This window comes from Triturus cristatus, chromosome 4_2, assembly GCF_964204655.1.
Source record: "Triturus cristatus chromosome 4_2, aTriCri1.1, whole genome shotgun sequence".
Taxonomy (NCBI): Eukaryota; Metazoa; Chordata; class Amphibia; order Caudata; family Salamandridae; genus Triturus; species Triturus cristatus.
In genome coordinates, this window is record NC_140586.1 from 484,317,379 (window position 1) to 484,338,110 (window position 20,732).

General features: G+C 44.0%; 1 protein-coding gene across 2 annotated transcripts in view; it reads right to left on the reverse strand.

Moving 5' to 3' along the window:
- The window catches only part of AK5 (adenylate kinase 5), a 2,642,541-nt gene that overhangs the window by 2,265,928 nt on the left and 355,881 nt on the right, over positions 1 to 20,732 (reverse strand). For both annotated transcript variants that reach the window (XM_085602038.1, XM_085602039.1), the window contains exon 3: positions 19,311 to 19,478. In XM_085602038.1, coding sequence (XP_085458164.1) covers positions 19,311 to 19,478 — 168 coding nt within the window. The remainder of the gene's footprint in view (positions 1 to 19,310; positions 19,479 to 20,732) is intronic.

Here is a 20,732-nt window from a genome sequence, read left to right on the forward strand (position 1 = left end):
AATCCACTAGTGTTAATCTGTTCCCTCATTTCTCTTTCTAAAAAGAAGGCTTTTAGTCTAACCTTTCTCAGGAAGTGTAAAACCTCTGTTTTTGTATCAACAGGATCTTGTAGAACAGTGGGTACAGAGGATAACCCTTTGTATAACACTTTTAGTTCTATTTCAGTTTGAGTGTAATTAGATAAATTGTAGATCGGTATGGTTTCTAGTCTTTCTAACCGAATCGTATTATTTTTATTCATCGTCTGTATGTTCTCTTCCGGGTTCGGAATGGTTCTGAGTCTTGGTTCTGATATTGATCCGGGGTCTGGTACTGGCCCTGTTGTTGATATTGGCCCACTTGAGGGTTGTAGCCTCGCCATCCTGTTCCCCCTCCTCTGTTTCGATACCTGCCTCCGCCAAAAAAAGGTTGGGATCTTGGGTATTGGGGGTATGAACGGTAGCCACTATACGACCCTTGGTCTGAATCAGAAGAGGTATCTGAAAAAGTGATAAATTTAGTTCTTGATCTACCTCTATATTGAAGATTTAGTGAACTTGGATTATTGTTCTGATAGAAATCCTCTTTCAAGTAGGGGTAAATCTCTTCTAGTTTAAAGTTTTTTATGTCTCTTGCTACTTTGGTAGTTTTTTGATTTGTAGTGTGAACTTTGAAATCAGCAATAGTTTTTTCTACTGATTCTAGTAACGTCTTAGAATCCTTGATAGTGGTATCTCCTCGGATTTCTTGTTCTAATGCCTCTATTTCTCTAAGTTCTTCGTCATTCAATCTCAAGGCTGTTTCTATTGACAATGCCATCCAATCTCTCGAACATTTTGTTCCAACACCTCCAAATCTACCTAAGTAAGCTTTGTCTGTGATGAAAATGACTGGAACATTTCTCACTTGTAGTCCCACTGGGATAGTGTTGTTTTTTTAGATGTTCTAACAATACTTGTGCATGCAATTGGGTTCTAATATTCTTCTTTTTCAGTTGTTTTAATCTTTCTATTTTGTCCACATTTATGATTTGTACTACTGCTTGGTCCCCACTCAACAAAGAGGGAATTTTGCATAAAGCACTGATTTCTTCTTCAGTGTAACTCACCACAGGAGGTTCTGACATGACAATAAATATCTATGGATGTTTTTGTGAAATGTTCCCATACATGTATTAATCTTACAAAAGTAATAATAAATGCTGAACCAACCTTTGACTGGAAATATACCTAGTTCTCAATTATTTATGTACATTTGCCCTCACACTTCACTAAGTGTAATGAAAACCTCTTGAAAAATAAGGGGGTTTACCCAATTAACCCTTTGGCATCTGGGTGATTAAACAAGTCATAAAGTAAAGTAATGCCTAGGGATCAATACAAAATGCTATTAAATGAAGAGGTAGTTTAGTTATCTCTTCCTTTTACATGAGGGCAATTTGAGAGAGAAGACATATATATGGTCTGAATGTACATAAATAATTGAGAACTAGGTATATTTCCAGTCAAAGGTTGGTTCAGCATTTATTATTACTTTTGTAAGATTAGTACATGTATGGGAACATTTCACAAAAACATCCATAGATATTTATTGTCATGTCAGAACCTCCTGTGGTGAGTTACACTGAAGAAGAAATCAGTGCTTTATGCAAAATTCCCTCTTTGTTGAGTGGGGACCAAGCAGTAGTACAAATCATAAATGTGGACATAATAGAAAGATTAAAACAACTGAAAAAGACGAATATTAGAACCCAATTGCATGCACAAGTATTGTTAGAACATCTAAAAAACAACACTATCCCAGTGGGACTACAAGTGAGAAATGTTCCAGTCATTTTCATCACAGACAAAGCTTACTGAGGTAGATTTCGATGTGTTGGAACAAAATGTTCGAGAGATTGGATGGCATTGTCGATAGAAACAGCCTTGAGATTGAATGACGAAGAACTTGGAGAAATAGAGGCATTAGAACAAGAAATCCGAGGAGATACCACTATCAAGGATTCTAAAACGTTACTAGAATCAGTAGAAAAAAACTATAGCTGATTTCAAAGTTCACACTACAAATCAAAAAACTACCAAAGTAGCAAGAGACATAAAAAACTTTAAACTAAAAGAGATTTACCCCTATTTGAAAGAGGATTTCTATCAGAACAATAATCCAAGTTCACTAAATCTTCAATATAGAGGTAGATCAAGAACTAAATTTATCACTTTTTCAGATACCTCTTCTGATTCAGACCAAGGGTCGTATAGTGGCTACCGTTCATACCCCCAATACCCAAGATCCCAACCTTTTTTTGGCAGAGGCAGGTATTGAAACAGAGGAGGGGGAACAGGATGGCGAAGCTACAACCCTCAAGTGGGCCAATATCAACAACAGGGCCAGTACCAGACCCCGGATCAATATCAGAACCAAGACTCAGAACCATTCCGAAACCGAAAGAGAACATACAGACGATGAATAAAAATAATACGATTCGGTTAGAAAGACTAGAAACCATACCGATCTACAATTTATCTAATTACACTCCAACTGAAATAGAACTATCAGTGTTATACAAAGGGTTATCCTTTGTACCCACTGTTCTACAAGATCCTGTTGATACAAAAACAGAGGTTTTACACTTCCTGAGAAAGGTTAGACTAAAAGCCTTCTTTTTAGAAAGAGAAATGGGGGAACAGATTAACACTAGTGGATTGAGAAATAAATCAAACTATATTCCAGAAAGTGTACTTCTACCAGCAGAAATTCTGGTATTTGAAGAACAAATCTTAAGAGAATTAGATGCTCTTCAGAATAAAAAGATCTTTTTCAATGCTAACTGTAGCAAACAAGAAATGAAAGCTTTGAAAGACTTATCAGAAAATCCGGCAATAATAATCAAGCCGGCTGATAAAGGGGGAGGAATTGTACTCTGGGACACCAAAAAATATGATGAGGAGGTTATACGGCAGCTGTCCAACCCTTTACATTATAGACTACTAGAAACTAACCCTACGTTGGAATTAAAATTAGAGATCTTGGAAATTACCAAAGATGGGCTAGATGAAGGTTGGTTATGTCAAAAAGAATTCGATTTTTTAAACAGTGATAAAATCAAAGTACCTATTATATATGTCTTGCCAAAAGTACATAAATCTATGACAAATCCACCAGGAAGGCCCATTGTCTCGGCATGTGGGTCAATTCTGGAGCCCCTAGCAAAATATAGCGACACCTTTTTGGTTCCCTTAGTAAAGGAGACACAATCGTATGTTAGAGATACCATGGATTTGATATCAAAAGTAGAAGGGTTACCCTATGATATGGAAAAACAATTTTTGGTATCGTTTGACATCGAATCATTATACACAAACATACCCCAAGATGAGGCATTGGCAGTGATGAAATATGTATTAGACCAAAGAGATCGGCCCCATCAAGTCCCCACTGATTTTATAATATCATTAGTGAACCTGTGCTTAAAGAATAACTTCTTTAATTTTAAAGAATGTTTGTATCTACAAGTCTCAGGTGTAGCAATGGGTGTCAGCTTTTTGCCAGAAATTGCAAATCTAGTCATGGCAGAGTTTGAAAAGAAATGGATATATAGCGACACCAACCCTTTTAAAACCTTTGTAGGGTTTTGGTGTCGCTATATAGACGACATATTTATGATATGGGATGGAGAAGAAACACAGCTGATAGACTTCCATAATTGGTTAAATTCAAGAACAGTGCCGTTTAATTTTACCATGTCTAAGGACCGTGCAAAGATACATTTCTTAGATGTATTCGTGCAACAGGAAAAAGAACAACTAGGGGTGAGTTTGTATACGAAAACTACAGACCGGAATACCCTGTTACACTTTGCCAGCAGTCACCCTCGCACGTTGAAAGAAAACTTGCCATATGGGCAATTTCTTCGTGTAAGGAGGAACAGCACCAACAAAGAGGATTATTTCTCTAATGCTGAGAAACTTAAGAATAAATTGATAATCCGGGGATATCCTAAAAAGTTGGTGAAAGGTGCCCTAAAACGAGCATGGTATACACCAAGAGAAACTTTATCAATCCCGAAACAACAGGATAAGAACATCCCCTTGACATGTGTACTCACGTACGATCCAAAAGCGAATAGAGTTAAAAAAAATTATTCAAAAAAAATTGGAAAATAGTTGAACATCTAGGAATTTCCAAACCACTATTTGCTTTCAAAAAGGGAAAGAATATTAGACAACAACTTGTTAGAGCAGCAAGGCAGACAGAGAAACCAAAAAAAGACCCGAGAACCCTATTGAGTTTACCACCAGTGGTGGGACATTTTCGATGTCAGAACTGTTTGGCGTGCAACTTAACAGAAGATTCCAAACAGTTGAACATCAATGGTCAAATACACTACCAAAGAGTATTCTCGAATTGCATTTCAAAGAATGCAATTTACTGTATAAAATGTCCATGCAGTAAATATTACATAGGTCAAACGACACAAGCCTTAAAAAAACGAATTCTGCAACATAAATCAAGGATTAACTGCAAAGTACAGGGGGCACCATTGGTACAGCATTATCAAAATTTAAATCATTCCGAAAATGACATAAAGTGGTCAGTCTTATGTGTGATCGGAAGCGTGAAAAGTGAGAGTCTTCAAATTAAATTAAACAGATTGGAAGCTAGATTCATTGAGAAATACCATACTGCTGTAAGAGGCCTTAATGACAAAAATGAGATTTGGGCATTATTACAATAAAACATTTTTCATCAAATGGATGTAATGAGAATATGGATGAGAAGATTGTAAGGAGTGGCATTCTAATTATGGGCGTTAAGGTACTATTATTCACATATTACTTTATTTTTATTTTTATTTTTCTTTCATCACCATTTTGAGTTTATTTAAAGCATGGGTGAGTATGTAACAATTTAGAGAGGCAATGATATGAAAGATATTCCCACTGTGAGGTGGTTTTCTGTATTTATCAAAACAAGAGATATTTTACCAGTGTCGATACTTATTCCCCTCGTTTTATACGTATTTAAGAATTAAATACGAGATATAAAGACAAAAAGGAGCTATATAATACAAATAGATTGAAATGAAGAGATCACTGTATATAGAGTCAGTCTATTAAATAATTGGCCATATAATATAGCGTGGTTACCGTGCCTTTTCCTTTTTAGTTGTAGGACTTGTTTCTGCATTTGAAATAAATAGTAGTCTGTTTACGATATCTATTGGATCAGGCAGGTCCTTTTTTAGTTTTTAGTACCATTGCGTTTATATGCAGACTTACTTCCGCATTGTACGCGGCTACATGAGTGGAGAACGCGGTGGAAGGAGAGAGGAATAAGAGCTCTACACTTCGAGATAAAAGGTACTTATACAAGATTAGACTTTAGAAGATAGAACAAGAACCTCGGAGAACGTCTAGTGGGATCCGGTCGACTCATTTGGTTTTCATTTCCGTTTTTACATTGTGATGTTGCCAGAAAGAATTCGTCATTTTCATGAAAAGAAAATACTGCTTTGAGATCGTTTAAAAAGGTGCAAGGTATGAGGAGTAGTCGCACTGGGCTGAAGATAATGTATATATAAAATATAATAGAAGTATTGATCGAGTTGTGCACATGTTTTTGCATTAGGTGTATAAAAAGAAAAAAAGATCGAGGAGAAGCCCCTTAGAAATTGGGTTTAAATTAGAATAAACCGCTCTTCATTTAGTAAGTAATAATTTTGACTGATACAGGTGGGGTCAGTAGGAAAGAGATATATCAAGGTAAATTAAGTTGCCTTAGATATATTTGGAATTTGGAATTTGGAATGCAGAGAATTTGGTTATCTTCTCAGTTTGTGAGACAGCGCGGCAAATAGATATACACACTGTTGGTATTCTTTAAGAATTGGTGTTGGTTTAAGTTTGTCTAATTACACCTCACTTTTCTTTTTGATTCCGAGCACGTTTTCTTTTTGATTCCGAGCACGTTTTAAATATTGTCTTTATAAGAATACACAATTTTGGGTGTGTTACATAAATTAATTTAGATGCTGGACGCCCCTTCAGATAAATATATGAACACTGTATCCTGTTAGACTCATGGAGTCTGTGGTTCCCATAGGTGTATATATGTAAATAATGGCAAATATGTTGTATATATGGAGTAAAAAGGTGTATTTAATTTTTAGGTTGAATTACGAAGTTGCACATTCAACTGCCCTAGTCCTGAAGAGGCCTGAAATAATTAAGGCTGAAACGCATCGACAGATAATTTGAAGACACCCATATGAATTTAAATATGATCAAACAGATATAAAGAATACTCAATAAGTATATGGTGGAATAGATAGGCCTTTGAGTTTCTTGAAAAGAGTGATCTTCATTTCAAAGGAATGCTGGTGTGAAAAAGTGTTCAATGCATCCTCATTGATTAGTAGGGCAAAGAGAAAAGGTGTAAAATGTAAATTTGAAATATAAATATGTGTATATATATGTCAAATTTGTTTATATATATTACGAAAAATAAATAGTGGTGATTTTTTTTACACATATTAGTCAGTGTATATATTATTGTGCTGTATTTCCTTTGACTTTGGATTTGAAAAATTTGATTTTTCTACAAAAATACTTCGTTTAGGAAGAGATAACTAAACTACCTCTTCATTTAATAGCATTTTGTATTGATCCCTAGGCATTACTTTACTTTATGACTTGCATTTTACCAAACACTGAGAGATGTTTCACTTTACGTTCAGTGAATTATTTCTCCATATAATTGTTGCTAACAAACTGCAGATCATTCTCATTGCTGTTGGAAGTGGTTTTCACGCATGTAATTACATGTGAACTCTAGCAATATATATTTAGATATTATAAGCTGTGCCTAATTTATAAAATACTAAGTTTCAGGGACCTTCTCGGGAGGCCCCTACAGCTTGCATCACCCATTGCCCCACCATCACTTCCAAAGCCAGCACCAACATAAATAACCAACTCACTTCTACAAGGGTGTCAATTCTGACTACTCCAGGACACACAAAGGTATAAGAATGGCACTGGTGGCAGATATTATTCATTTTGAATGTATGTTGAATTGGTATGGCGTTATCAAATCCGACGCTTCCATCCACTGATATAAGCGAGATCAAAATTATTTTCCAAATATTTTACCCACACCATCAAGTAGAGGAATCGGCGGATAATTAGTGACAAGATCTCTCGGACCCTTTTTGTGGATAGGCACGATTATTGATTTCCGCCATGAAAGTGGAATTTCTCTTAGGGTCCAGATGATATTAAATCTTTGGGTTAGAACTGGTGACCAAAGCGTTAGCTGGTTGCGAAAGACATCAGATGGCATTTTTTCTGGGCCAGCTGCTTTATGAGGCTTTTGCACCTTAATTGCTTGCTCAACTTCCTGTGCAGTACATTATTGATTTTGCCCTCTCATCATAGAATTTGCTGCAGGTGTAAGAAATGTCGTAGACATCTGTCTGCTTACTACGTTCAAATTCTTTTTTCTTTTGTATATATTTTATTACATATTTCAAAAGAGGATACAACCATGCAAACAATAAGGCTGGACATAGATCTGCACTGGCGGAGCAAGCAATCATCAGCATGTTGAGAAAAAGCATTGAACTATTAACACTATCCAATTAGAGACTAAGAAAAAAAAAAAAATGAAAAAACAGTCCGACACAGAGAAGCACAATATCAAATGTAGGTCAAATAGAAATGGCACAATAAATAGAAAATAGCAGTCATATACGTTCAAGCGGAACAAAGTTGTCAGTACAGCAGCCCATTTCTCACTTTCGTAGAGGGCGTCCTGAATTATGGACTGTTGCAGCCAAATCGTGAAAAGAAAAAGGAGGGAAGGCCTAAGCAGCACCTTGTGAATATGGATCATATCTCTAAGGGTCAATGGTATGGGACTGCAGATAATCTTTCGCACATGGTGTCACAGGAAGACGTGTGGCGCCGCGGCCAGGGCGACTGACTCCGGAATCTGGGGATCACGGTTCGATCGCCAGTGGCAGATTAGCCCAGCACCATGTGACTCTGGGCAACAGCTTGCTTAAGCTTCCCGACGGCCCCCAGCGCCTAGAGACCCTTAAGGGTGAGTGTTCGCACTTTACAAATGTGGATATTATTATTATTATTATTATTATTATTATTAGGTGAGATCCCAAATCCAGGCGGACACTATTGGAGACTGTTGCCCACAGTAATGACACCTAGTGTACCACATCTCGCGCATGCACTGGAAACTGTAGTGTTCATCCCGGCCATCAGTTGAGGGGTCACGTAGGCTCGATGGAGGTATTTAAAGTGCAATAACTTGTGCCTATAGTTGCCTGAGACATAGAGCATCTGGGAACAACAGTATTTCCAAATATCGTCAGTGAGAGTGGTGCTGATATCCCGCCCCCATGATGCTCGCACACCAGCACCCGGTGAAGAGCAAGTGCTGAATGGTAGAAGCGTGATACCAAATGTGTATTATCAGGGGAAATGATGAGGCGTGTAAGCAAGGGAAATTCAACTGGTTCAACTGCAGGGTAAAACTTTCAATAATGAACAGCGTGTTCTGTAAAGTAAAAAGTGATCCATGTGGGTCGCTGGGCCTTTTGCAGCCAGGTCAGCCGTCGAGTATGGTGCGAATCCCTGAAATAAGTCCCCCAATTTGTGCAGCCAATGCGATACTAGTGTTCACCTGGTAAGTGCTTCGGTCGCGCGCTCTTGACCCAGGTGACTCCTACCTTCGTGTTTGTGCTACCTCTTCGTGCCGTGAGGGGAACGGCCATCGCGGGGGTGACTTCCTGCAAAGATCTGCTTTGTCGACGCCGTGAGGGGAACGGCCAGTTGGACACTTCAACCCCCAGAATCCCTGGCACTGGGCGCTCGCCGATGACGACACCCAACAGCGCCTAGGCCTTTTAAAAGACCTACAGGTGCCCCGCAGCGCGGGACGCGCGCTCTTGACCCAGGTGACTCCTACCTTCGTGTTTGTGCTGCCTCTTCGTGCCGTGAGGGGAACGGCCATCGCGGGGGTGACTTCCTGTGAAGATCTGCTTTGCCGACGCCGTGAGGGGAACGGCCAGTTGGACACTTCAACCCCCAGAATCCCTGGCACTGGGCGCTCGCCGATGATGACACCCGGCAGCGCCTAGGCCTTTCAAAAGACCTACAGGTGCCACGCAGCGCGCGACGCGCGCTCTTGACCCAGGTGACTCCTACCTTCGTGTTTGTGCTGCCTCTTCATGCCGTGAGGGGAACGGCCATCGCGGGTGTGACTTCCTGCGAAGATCTGCTTTGCCGACGCCGTGAGGGGAACGGCCAGTTTGACACTTCAACCCCCAGAATCCCTGGCACTGGGCGCTCACCAATGACGACACCCGGCAGCGCCTAGGCATTTTAAAAGACCTACAGGTGCCCCGCAGTGCGGTACGCGCGTGGGCTGCGCCCGGGCGAAGCCCGGGCCAATGGCGGGCCCGTCCTTGCCCATCTCTGACTGGAACTGACTGGGCTGGGCCATCCCTCTAACGTTGTTGCCGAGCATATGTGCACAAGGTATAGTTGTGCTTCACAGTTTATAGGGCAGTTGAAAAGTGTGCATTTCTTGTGCTGTTGAGCCTCTAGGGCCATTTATTCTTACTAATATAGTAGGCTATCATACAGTTTAAGGTGCACCTTTGCTTCTCTGTACTGTTGACATTGTGTTTGAGCTCACATCTTTATAGGTGTGTCCCCAGCACGTGATGACGGGTAAGGGGAAGCGTACTGGTGGGGGAGGGTCAGTGCCTGGTACTCTGGACCAATTTAATATTAGAGCGGTATCAGTTCTAGAACACGAACTAGCCATTACCGAGCGGCGTCTTTCTTCTGAACTAACTCATGCCAGACGCTCCTCCATGGGAACACTAGCACTAGCAAAATCCCCCAATAGCCTAGTAGGGAAGGGCACTAATGACTTAGCACAGAAGGGGAACACCGTGGATAGCCCTACCACCTTATTGGCTAGTGGTGACACCATTGAGGCCCTGGGTGAAGCTGCTCTAACATCAGCTAGCTCCTCTACCCCCGCTGTAGCCTATCCCCAGACAAGGGCCAGTAAAAAAGTTATAAGACCTTCTAATCTCAAGAGAAAAAGAGATGGGGCGGGTCAAGGAGGGAGACAGGCAAAACTTCCCAATGTTTCGAAAAATCTATCTAATGTGACGGGTGTGGCACAGGCTGATGACCATTCACTCTCGGGTGAGATTACTAAAAGGCCCATTGTCCAGCCCCAAACTAGTGATCTGATTCCCCAGATTGAGCAGGTGGTCCGTTCCCTATTACTCCCTCTTTTAGAAAGGGTAAAAGTGGTCAGCGAAAGGGTTGAACGTCTTGAACAAACCATCTTGGACAATTTTTGTTCACTGAAAAACGTCATTAAATTAGCTACTAAAGATTGTGAAAAGTCCAATGGGCTAAATTCTACTTCTATTGTTTTATCACCCCCCCCCCTGTTGTTTCTGCTGTGTCAACCAAGGCCAATTCCAGGCTGGCCCCCCCTAAGGTCTTGACTAAAGATAACTTCAACAATCAAGGTGTTGGCCAGGAAAGGACTAACTTAGGGGGAACTCTCCGCACTAATAATGCAAGTAAGGGCGTGAGTGAAGGAGCAACCTTGGAGTCTAGTGATAAAATCACTAAACCTCCTGGGCTCATATTCATCTTCCTCCGGACTCCGTACCTTATGTCGCTGTATTGACTGGTGTCCCTGAATTAAAAGACGGCAAATTGGAATCTTACCAACAACTCAAAAACAAAGTAACATTCTGGCTAAATAAGAACAGACCGATTCCGAATTACATGGATGGGAAGATCCTCTTTGCCAGAAGGGTTAGCTGGGTGGGACCTAGACCTAAAGACGTCCCAGGGGATTCCATTATCATAAATTTTGAAGACAGACGCATAGTGCGTTTCATTTGCGATCATCCATCCGTATGTGATTGGCTGGAAATTGGGGTACACGATTTAAGGCATTTTTATAACTTCGCCCCTAATACAGTTGTAAGAACTAGTCAGGACTGGGCAAGACGTGGAACCAACCTGGGGCCTACTACTCATTCTCCCGACTGTATTAATGACTCGTGTTACCCTGTAGTTCTGGCCTGACCGGGGACAGAGGGGATGATTCCAATGATGTCTCCTATGTCAAACACCTCTAGAGGTGTGTCTAAGGGTGGAGCAGATGTAGCCTATTCCACGTCAATGGGTGGAGCAGACGTAGCCCATTCCTCATCTCACGGGGTGCCTAAAGAACCAGGAGTATTAACCTCAAAACTGGATGGTGAAAATCAAAGGAGACCTGAATTGATCTATGCTAGCCTAAACCAAGCTACAAGGTACGGATCGGGGATGGGCTCAATGATCTCTTGGAATGTTGCTGGTCTGAGGCCAAAAATGGATTCTCCAGAGTGGTCTGCATTCATTGGTGGCTTTGATGTTTGTCTCTTCCAGGAGACCTGGTCCTGTGAGCATGCAGGGCTTTCTGAACTTTTGTGTTAAAGCAATCCAGGGACCCAAGGGGCGTCCGATGGGAGGCTTGGTAATCTGGGCTCGACAAGACTTATTTTCAGGAGCATATGAAGTACCAACTAAGTCCCATGACATCCAATTAGTCAGGCTATCATTGGGCCCCCTGGGTGACCTGGACATTTACAACCTGTATATGAGAGGGACCAAGGGGTCTGGATCACGGGTTTTGGCTCATTTGGCTTCCCTTATTGACCAGCACTCAGGTGAGAGGGGAGTGCTTGTCGCTGGGGATCTGAACGTCACTTTTGAACCACTCTTGGATCCTGAGCTTGGGTGGGGTGTTGATCTTGAGGAAGACCAGCTCTGGGGAATACCTGAGCTTGACCTTGACCCTATTAAAAGGTGGACTGAGACCATTGTCCAGGTCAATGCCTTTTGTTATGAGCAAGGATTGAGGGCACTGAATGGTAGGACGCCAGGCGATAAACTAGGGGCCAACACATTTGACAATGGTCGGCACTCCAGTAGGATTGACTACGTCCTTTGCAGCCTGAAGCTATGGCGCTCTGTATTAGACATGGTTGTTGAGGTAAGAGTTGAGAGTGACCACAACCCTATTTGTGTAACCCACCAATGGTGGAAGAGCAACTATCTAGTAGCTGAGGACATGGTACCTAAGCCACCTGAAGTAGTTCCCACAAACGACATGCGTAGACTCAAGTGGTGCGAGCTCATGATCAACGATAAGGCTATCACTGATATAGATAATAAACTAGCCGGATCCATACTGGCGCTTGAGGGCACGCTGGCCTGAGTCAGGTAGCGTAGTAGCCACTGAACTTCACGATACGTTGTTTGATGGAATAAGTTCACATTTTATGAAACCTGTGAGGAAATTTAACAAGGCTCCACCTAAGCGACTAAGATGGTATGAAGGTAACTGTAGACAAAATAGGGCCAATATTTTGGTGTGGTTGCAGCTAACACAATAGAAGAGTTGTCACCCCTTAAGAAGCATTGAAATTCCTTAGTGAACAGCGAGGTATGATTTACATATTCACCATAGCTCTAATGGCACAAAGCATAAAAACAGGAAATTCCCAAGGGAAAGTACTACGTTTATGGCAGCTCACACAGCCACCAACAATATGGGAAAACACAGACTATGAAATCCACAATACAAATCAATATAATCCTCTGAAAAAACATGTGACTCTGAAAAAGTAAACGTTAGATTTATTTATGAAAACAACCCAATAAAAAAATACAAATGGTGGACAGGTGAGAGAAGCTACACAGGATGAGTGGAAGCAAGGAGTATGTCGCCTAGTCGAGGGAACGGAGGAAAATCCTGTGAACTGCACCATTGACGGGACCTTTACACCTCCCCTGCAGGGTGCTGACGGCCCCTTTAATGTGGACTGGGTCGCTACAGGCGGAGGTGCGGCTCGGACGACGTCATCGGGAATTGACGAATCAGAGAGCAGGGAGCCTCGTAAAGCGGAAGGCTGGGAAACTGACGGCGCGAAAGCCCTTGGAGCAGTAGAAGGAGACGGAGTGAGCAGAGCGACGGGAGAGAGGAATCGGAAGGAGTGCGGAGGACGAGAACCAGAGAGTGGAGCATCAGGAGCAGAGAGACCTGCGGAGCCAGGAGGCCAACTTCACGGCATCTCGCCCCGCCACGCGCCTGGAGGAGCGTGGCTGGGAAAGGTACGGGGCCGTATCCTGGGGTTACTATCCACACGGGGAGGGAGATAATCAGGGAGGCTTTTTGTTTTACTTGTGTGGGGAGGTCACGGGGTGTCTTAGGTGGGAGGGAGGAGTTGTATCTTTTTTTGTCCTCCTTTTCTGGGTGTGTGTTATCCCAGCACTCACGTAGTTTCCCTCTTGTCACGTATGACGGTGACGGACCCCCGGTGATTCCTCACTCCCTTTACCCCCTCAACTATTGGACGTATCAGGATAGTCCACTAATCCTTCTTATTACCTCCCTTCACGTGTCCCATCTGAGGCGATTCCCTCTGTCCAGGACGGAACCGAGGAGAAGACGACCACGAGAACCAGGCGTACCCCTAGCGAGGACCCTCAGGAGCATAAAGACCACCTCACCCCTTTCGCCCCGGAGGGAAAGAGAGACAACTGTGTTTCATCTGAAATAAAAGCCTCAACGTTATCCCTGCTGGTCTAGTGGCGTTCTTGTTATATACAGGGGAGGACAACGCGTAGGCGACAAGTGGCGAGCCAGATAGGAGTGTTCTACGAACCTCCACCCGATACAGGATGGACACCATTATACACCAGATGAAGGAAGGGCAGGCGAAAATGGAGTGGGCCATAGAACGGGCCTCCTCCCAAGCAGAGGCCGATCGGGCCGTCTTCACCTCAGCCATTCAAACGCAAGCTGAGAATCTGGTCAAACTGGCTGAAGGACAAGCACACATTATGGTCTCTCTGGGTCAGACTAGAGCGGCCGCCCCTCCAGGAACAGTGGTCCCTCTTCAGAAGTTCGCCCCAGGAGAGGACCCCTTATCGTTCTTCTTGAACTTCGAAAGAGCCGCCAGGGCTAGCGCCTGGGCAGGAGAGAGATGGCCCTTCTATCTAGCCCCCTTGCTGGTGGGGGAAGCCCAGGCGGCGTATCAGACTGTTAATAAAGATGGAACCGCTTCCTACGCCGTCATAAAGCAGTATATTCTAGACAGACTGGGGGTGGATGACGAGACACATCGGTTGCGGTTCCGGCAAGAACGAGGGGCACCTGGCGACCTACCTAAGGCTTTGTTCTTTAAATTAAAAGAAGCGGCGGATCAATGGCTAAAACCCCAGGACTTAAGTATGGAGGAAGTCATGGGGAAGATATACCTGGAACAATTCCTGGAGGCCCTCCCCTATCCCAGCCAACGTTGGCTAAAACAACATGCCGGCTTGACTCTAGAACAGGCCGTGGATATGGCCAAGTCCTACGCCCGAGCTCAAAGCCGCCCTCTGAAGGAACCTGAGAGACCCATAAAAACGGCCATCCAGGGGAGAGGAGACCGGCAGTACAACAAAGTGGTCCCTGAGCCAGTACGTAACCGAGGAGCCCGACCTGATCATCCCTCTTTCTCCGGTCCCCAATGCTATGATTGTGGGGAATGGGGACATATAGCTCGATATTGCAGGAAGAAGAGGGACAAAGAGGAGCAACCAATGGACGTGAGCTACCTGCCCCACTCTCTTCTCTTCGCTCAGGAGACGGGACCGGTATTTTACATGAGTGTACAGATCCAGGGTAAGGTTGTAAGGGCCCTCTTAGATTCCGGCTGTAAGCACTCTGTAGCCAGACAGGAACTCATACACCCCTCTTGGGTCCTCCCAGGCAGAAGGGTGGGGATAAGGTGCGTTCATGGGGAGGTGAGGGATTACCCTTTAGCCACGAACCAGCTACAAACACCCACCGGAGCCCACATGACTGCACTAGTAGGGGTGCTTCCATTGCTTCCAGAACCCGTCATCTTGGGAACCGATAATCCCTGTTTTTCCTCTATGATGAGGGAAGTTCTCTCTTCCCAGAACCAGTGGCCCGTCTCTGTATTGACCCCCGAACCCTGGGCTAGGGACACCCACTTTCGTACAGCCCAACTAAATGATGCAAGCCTGGTCAACGCCTGGTCTAAAGCCAGGGCCGAGCAAAACCAAGCGACCAAGTCGTACCCGACCTTTGTGGAGCAGAACGGTCTCCTCTACCGTTTAGCCAAGGAAGACGCTCTTCCTCAATTGCTGGTGCCCTCTGATTTCAGGGATCAAATCCTTTTCTTTGCCCATGCCCACCTTTTGGCGGGGCATGTTGGGGCTGAAAAAACGGGGCAAGCCATCCTGCAACATTTCTTTTGGCCAGGAGTATATGCCCAGGTCCAGAAATATTGCCAAGAATGTCACATATGTCAACGGCGCAATCCCTACACGCCTCCGGCTGTCCCATTGCAACTGCTTCCCATTATAGGCAAACCGTTTGACAGGCTAGGAATGGATCTCATTGGCCCCTTACCCAAATCTAGTCGGGGACATCAGTATGCCCTTGTTTTGGTGGATTACGCCACCCGCTATCCGGAGGCGTTTCCCCTCAAAGCAGCCACCACCAACGCCATAGCACAGCGTCTGATAGAAGTGTTCTCCAGGATGGGGTTCCCTAGGGAAATGATCACTGATCAGGGAACCCCATTCGTGTCCAAACTAATGAAACAGGTATGCAAACAACTCAACATCAAACATATAAAAACCTCAGTACACCACCCCCAGACAGACGGGTTGGTTGAGCGCTACAACGGAAGCCTCAAACTAACCCTAAAAAAACTTCTGTCTGGGGATGGGAAGAACTGGGATCAGATGTTGCCCTTGGCCCTCTTTGTGTTACGGAGTCAAACACAGTCCAGCTTAGGGGCTTCTCCTTTCGAACTCCTTTTTGGGCGAAAACCAAGGAAATAACAAAGGACAGTTGGGAAAGTGAGGGGACAAAGGAAGCTGAGGCTCTCCTTGACTATACCAGTCAATTGCAGTCTCGGTTACATAAATTAAGGACTCTCGCACATGAACACCTAGCAATTGCACAAACCAAACAGAAGCATTTCTATGATAAGGGGACGAAATGGAGGGAACTCCAAGTGGGGGATTGGGTATTGGTGTTATTACCCACATCGGCTCAAAAGATGAGAAAAGAGTGGCAAGGTCCCTTCCAGGTGTTGAGAAAAGTGGGTAGAACCTCCTACGTTCTCCAGATATCGCAGACCAAAACACAATTATACCACATCAACATCCTGAAAAAATGGATAGGAACCCCTCCCGCTTCTTCTCAAACGGTTTCCTTTTCCACCCCTCTGTCACATACCCTCCCTGAATTACCTATCAACCCCGAACTGTCTGCCTCTCAGAAAGATGCTATTAACTCCCTGCTACACCGTTTTTCGGGGATATTCTCTGACCAGCCCGGAAAAACCCGCCTGGCTGTACACACCATACCGACCCCCTCAGGGGTTGTTGTCAAGCAGAAACCCTATCGGATACCTGAAGCCCGGCGAGCGGCCTTCCAAGCTGAAATCCAACAAATGCTACAAACAGGAGTCATTGTCCCTTCCCAAAGTAATTGGTGTTCCCCGGTTGTTCTGGTACCAAAACCGGACGGGAGTATCCGTTTTTGTATTGACTTCCGGGCGGTCAATAGGGTTTCAAAGCAGGATGCATACCCCCTTCCTCGGGTTGACGAGTTGGTGGAACGCCTTGGTGAGGCCAAGTATATCACCACAATTGACCTCACCAAGGGATATTGGCAGATCCCTCTTTCCCCGAGCGACCAGGAAAAAAAACGCCTTCTCAACTCCCTCGGGGCATTACCAGTTCACGGTCCTCCCGTTTGGGTTGCATGGAGCCCCGGCTACCTTTCAACGGACCATGGATACCCTTCTCCGACCACACCTTCCTTATGCTTCTGCCTACCTAGATGACATAGTCATCTTCAGTAAAACCTGGCCTGACCACCTTCACCACTTGAACCGTGTCTTAGACAGCATTTGCCAAGCTGGGTTCCACATAAATGCCAAAAAGTCCCGGGTGGCTTATCAGCAGGTAAAATATTTAGGGTTTCTGCTCGGTAATGGGAACCTAAAACCCCAGACAGAGAAGGTGGCCGCTGTGCAGGCTTTGACCTATCCCAAGACAAAGAGGGATCTTAGGGCATTTTTAGGATTAGTGGGCTATTACAGACGGTTTGTCCCCCACTTTGCTAGAATAGCCAGTCCCCTGACTGATCTCCTACGGAAATCACAGACTTCGCCCCGCTTGCGGGCTCCTAGTGAGCAGGAAGCTAGGGCTTTTCAGGCCCTCAAGGACGCTCTTACCTCTTCTCCTGTGTTAATAGCCCCTGACTTCCAGAAACCCTTCATCCTCCAAACAGACGCCTCGGGGTGGGGATAGGGGCAGTGCTTTCCCAAGAGGATGCTGAGGGTCTTGAGCGCCCTATATTATACATCAGTAGGAAGCTCTTTCCCCGGGAGCAGGTCTATTCCACCATCGAGAAGGAGTGCCTGGCTGTGAGGTGGGGGGTTGAAAAGCTTCGCTGTTATCTAGAGGGCAGGCCCTTTACCCTCTTTACGGACCATGCCCCTCTCACCTGGCTCCAGCGGAACAAAGGCCACAATGAACGCATCCTCCGCTGGTTTTTGGCGTTGCAGCCATATCGCTTCGAGGTGAAGCATCGCAAGGGGTCAGAGCAGGGCAATGCTGACTTTCTCTCAAGATATCCTATTTCCCCCGATCGGGAAAATCCAGGGATGGGGATGTGTCGCCTAGTCGAGGGAACGGAGGAAAATCCTGTGAACTGCACCATTGACGGGACCTTTACACCTCCCCTGCAGGGTGCTGACGGCCCCTTTAATGTGGACTGGGTCGCTACAGGCGGAGGTGCGGCTCGGACGACGTCATCGGGAACGGACGAATCAAAGAGCAGGGAGCCTCGTAAAGCGGAAGGCTGGGAAACTGACGGGGCGAAAGCCCTTGGAGCAGGAGAAGGAGACGGAGTGAGCAGAGCGACGGGAGAGAAGAATTGGAAGGAGTGCGGAGGACGAGAACCAGAGAGTGGAGCATCAGGAGCAGAGAGACCTGCAGAGCCAGGAGGCCAACTTCACGGCATCTCGCCCCGCCACGCGCCTGGAGGAGCGTGGCTGGGAAAGGTACGGGGCCTTATCCTGGGGTTACTATCCACACGGGGAGGGAGATAATCAGGGAGGCTTTTTGTTTTACTTGTGTGGGGAGGTCACGGGGTGTCTTAGGTGGGAGGGAGGAGTTGTATCTTTTTTTGTCCTCCTTTTCTGGGTGTGTGTTATCCCAGCACTCACGTAGTTTCCCTCTTGTCACGTATGACGGTGACGGACCCCCGGTGATTCCTCACTCCCTTTCCCCCCTCAACTATTGGACGTATCAGGATAGTCCACTAATCCTTCTTCTTACCTCCCTTCACGTGTCCCATCTGAGGCGATCCCCCTATCCAGGACGGAACCGAGGAGAAGACGACCACGAGAACCAGGCGTACCCCTAGCGAGGACCCTCAGGAGCATAAAGACCACCTCACCCCTTTCACCCCGGAGGGAAAGAGAGACAACTGTGTTTCATCTGAAATAAAAGCCTCAACGTTATCCCTGCTGGTCTAGTGGCGTTCTTGTTATATACAGGGGAGGACAACGCGTAGGCGACAGAGTATTAGAAAGGTGATCATTCATGAATGAGTAATTGTACCAAAAAGAAAACAGAGGCCTGTACAACAGTGTAAAGCACTCAATTTGGACATGGTCTTGATGTGAAATTCCAACATTAAATAAATAGATGCATAAATAAATTTAAAAATAAATATTACCAGTACAAACTGCATGGGGGCAAGCGGTTGACATCAAAAAAGGCAAATATTGTTTTCAGTATATTCCAAAGCAGCAAAATTCCACCAGCACACCAAACATTTTACAAAAGACTTTACTAAATAAATTTCCTAAATCTGCATTAATAAATGTAATGCCATAAAAACCCACCTATAACTGGACTTTTTCCGGTATGGAATAACTCGTGAACTAATGTTTGTTCGGCAAATGAAGAACGCAAGACCACTATTTGAATTTTTAATGAGCTAAACTTCAAGAGATCCTTATGAAGTTAGGTGATCTGGTATTCCTAAGGTGTATATTTTAAAATAGGACTGGTAAAACTTATGACCTATTATAATAATATTAAAATAGAAAGCATCACAAATCTTCCTCCGACTGTTTCTCATTGATACAAATTGTGATAACTCAATATTACGTACATACCTATGACCAGGATAATTTTGGGCCGAGGTCTTGAAGGATCGAATACTTCATATTCCTCAATAAGTTCAGCTGTTTCTGTCATATCTGTGTCACTTTCAATGGAGAACTGATGAATTGGAGGCAGTCGATCATACCTCCGATAAGGATAATTACTACTGTCCGGCAACACTACAAAACACAAGGAAAATAAACAGCTTAAATACTGTGACATATTGACCATCAATCACATTTATGGCTGTTCAATCTTCACCAATTTTCTGAAATCCATTTCTTTAATCATATTTTTATGTGTAAACAAACCATGTAAGAAATGTATCTTCATAAAATATATTGAAACAAAATAACATAATACCAACTGCCACAGAGACAATAGAAAATAAATGAAAAACATATTAAAGAAAAAATAAACACAATTTAAAAAATCCTCCTTTTTAAATAATGATCCCTGCTGTAAATTAAAAAAATAAAACGCAATAATCATTTGTGAAAAAGACAAACTTATGAAACCAGCTAAGTCATGTACTTTGTCATAGAAACTTGGATGAGAAAAACACTCCAGCCATTGTATTTGAGGCCATTCCCAAAGGATACTGAGCACTTTACAGAACCTGACCAAACAGGACCAGTGGAGGTCTGGCTGTAGTGTATAAATTCTGTTTAGTAAACACAATGATCAAGGATCATTCAGCACGAATATAAGTCTTACTTATACACTATTCCTCAATTATGACCGTCACCACATCTTCCTCCTAGTCTGTGGACTACCTTCACGCAACGCAACATCTGCTGATGGCCTTCTGGACTCCATGTTGGACATCACAATGCACCACCTTAATCTATGCATTCTAGGAGAGCTCAACACCAGGTTTACTACATCAAAACTGCACTGCACTACAGACCAACTCAGAATCCTTGGAGTGCTCAGTTGCCATCAGCTAGACCTAAGGGATTGCCCTAATCTTTCTTGTGCCTTCTACAATATTCCGTCCTTGTGATGAACATTTTCTAGCTAATTTTGCAATATGGGTCAAAATGTCAACAACGTTTTTTAATTTGATTGTAGATTTTGACACTTGTATTATGAGTGTTGTAGACTATATCACATTGTCCCTATCAGTCACATCTATATATGGCTATTGTAAATAACACTTGCGCACTATATGCTTACGTCATTCACTTGCACTGCGATGTCACTAAATAAGGAGCAACTAATTACTTTATTGAAATTATCTGAATTCTAGTTATTTGCAAACAGCATTTCTGTCTAAAAAAGTAAATCAAATGCACAAAACGCCTAAAAAACCTTACTTGTAAGAAGGGTTCTTTACAACGATTACCGTGGAAGTCAAGGGCCACACGTCCCTCATAGGGACCACTTCTGTTTATAACAGTTAATTATTCTAACCTATTTGATTTAGAATA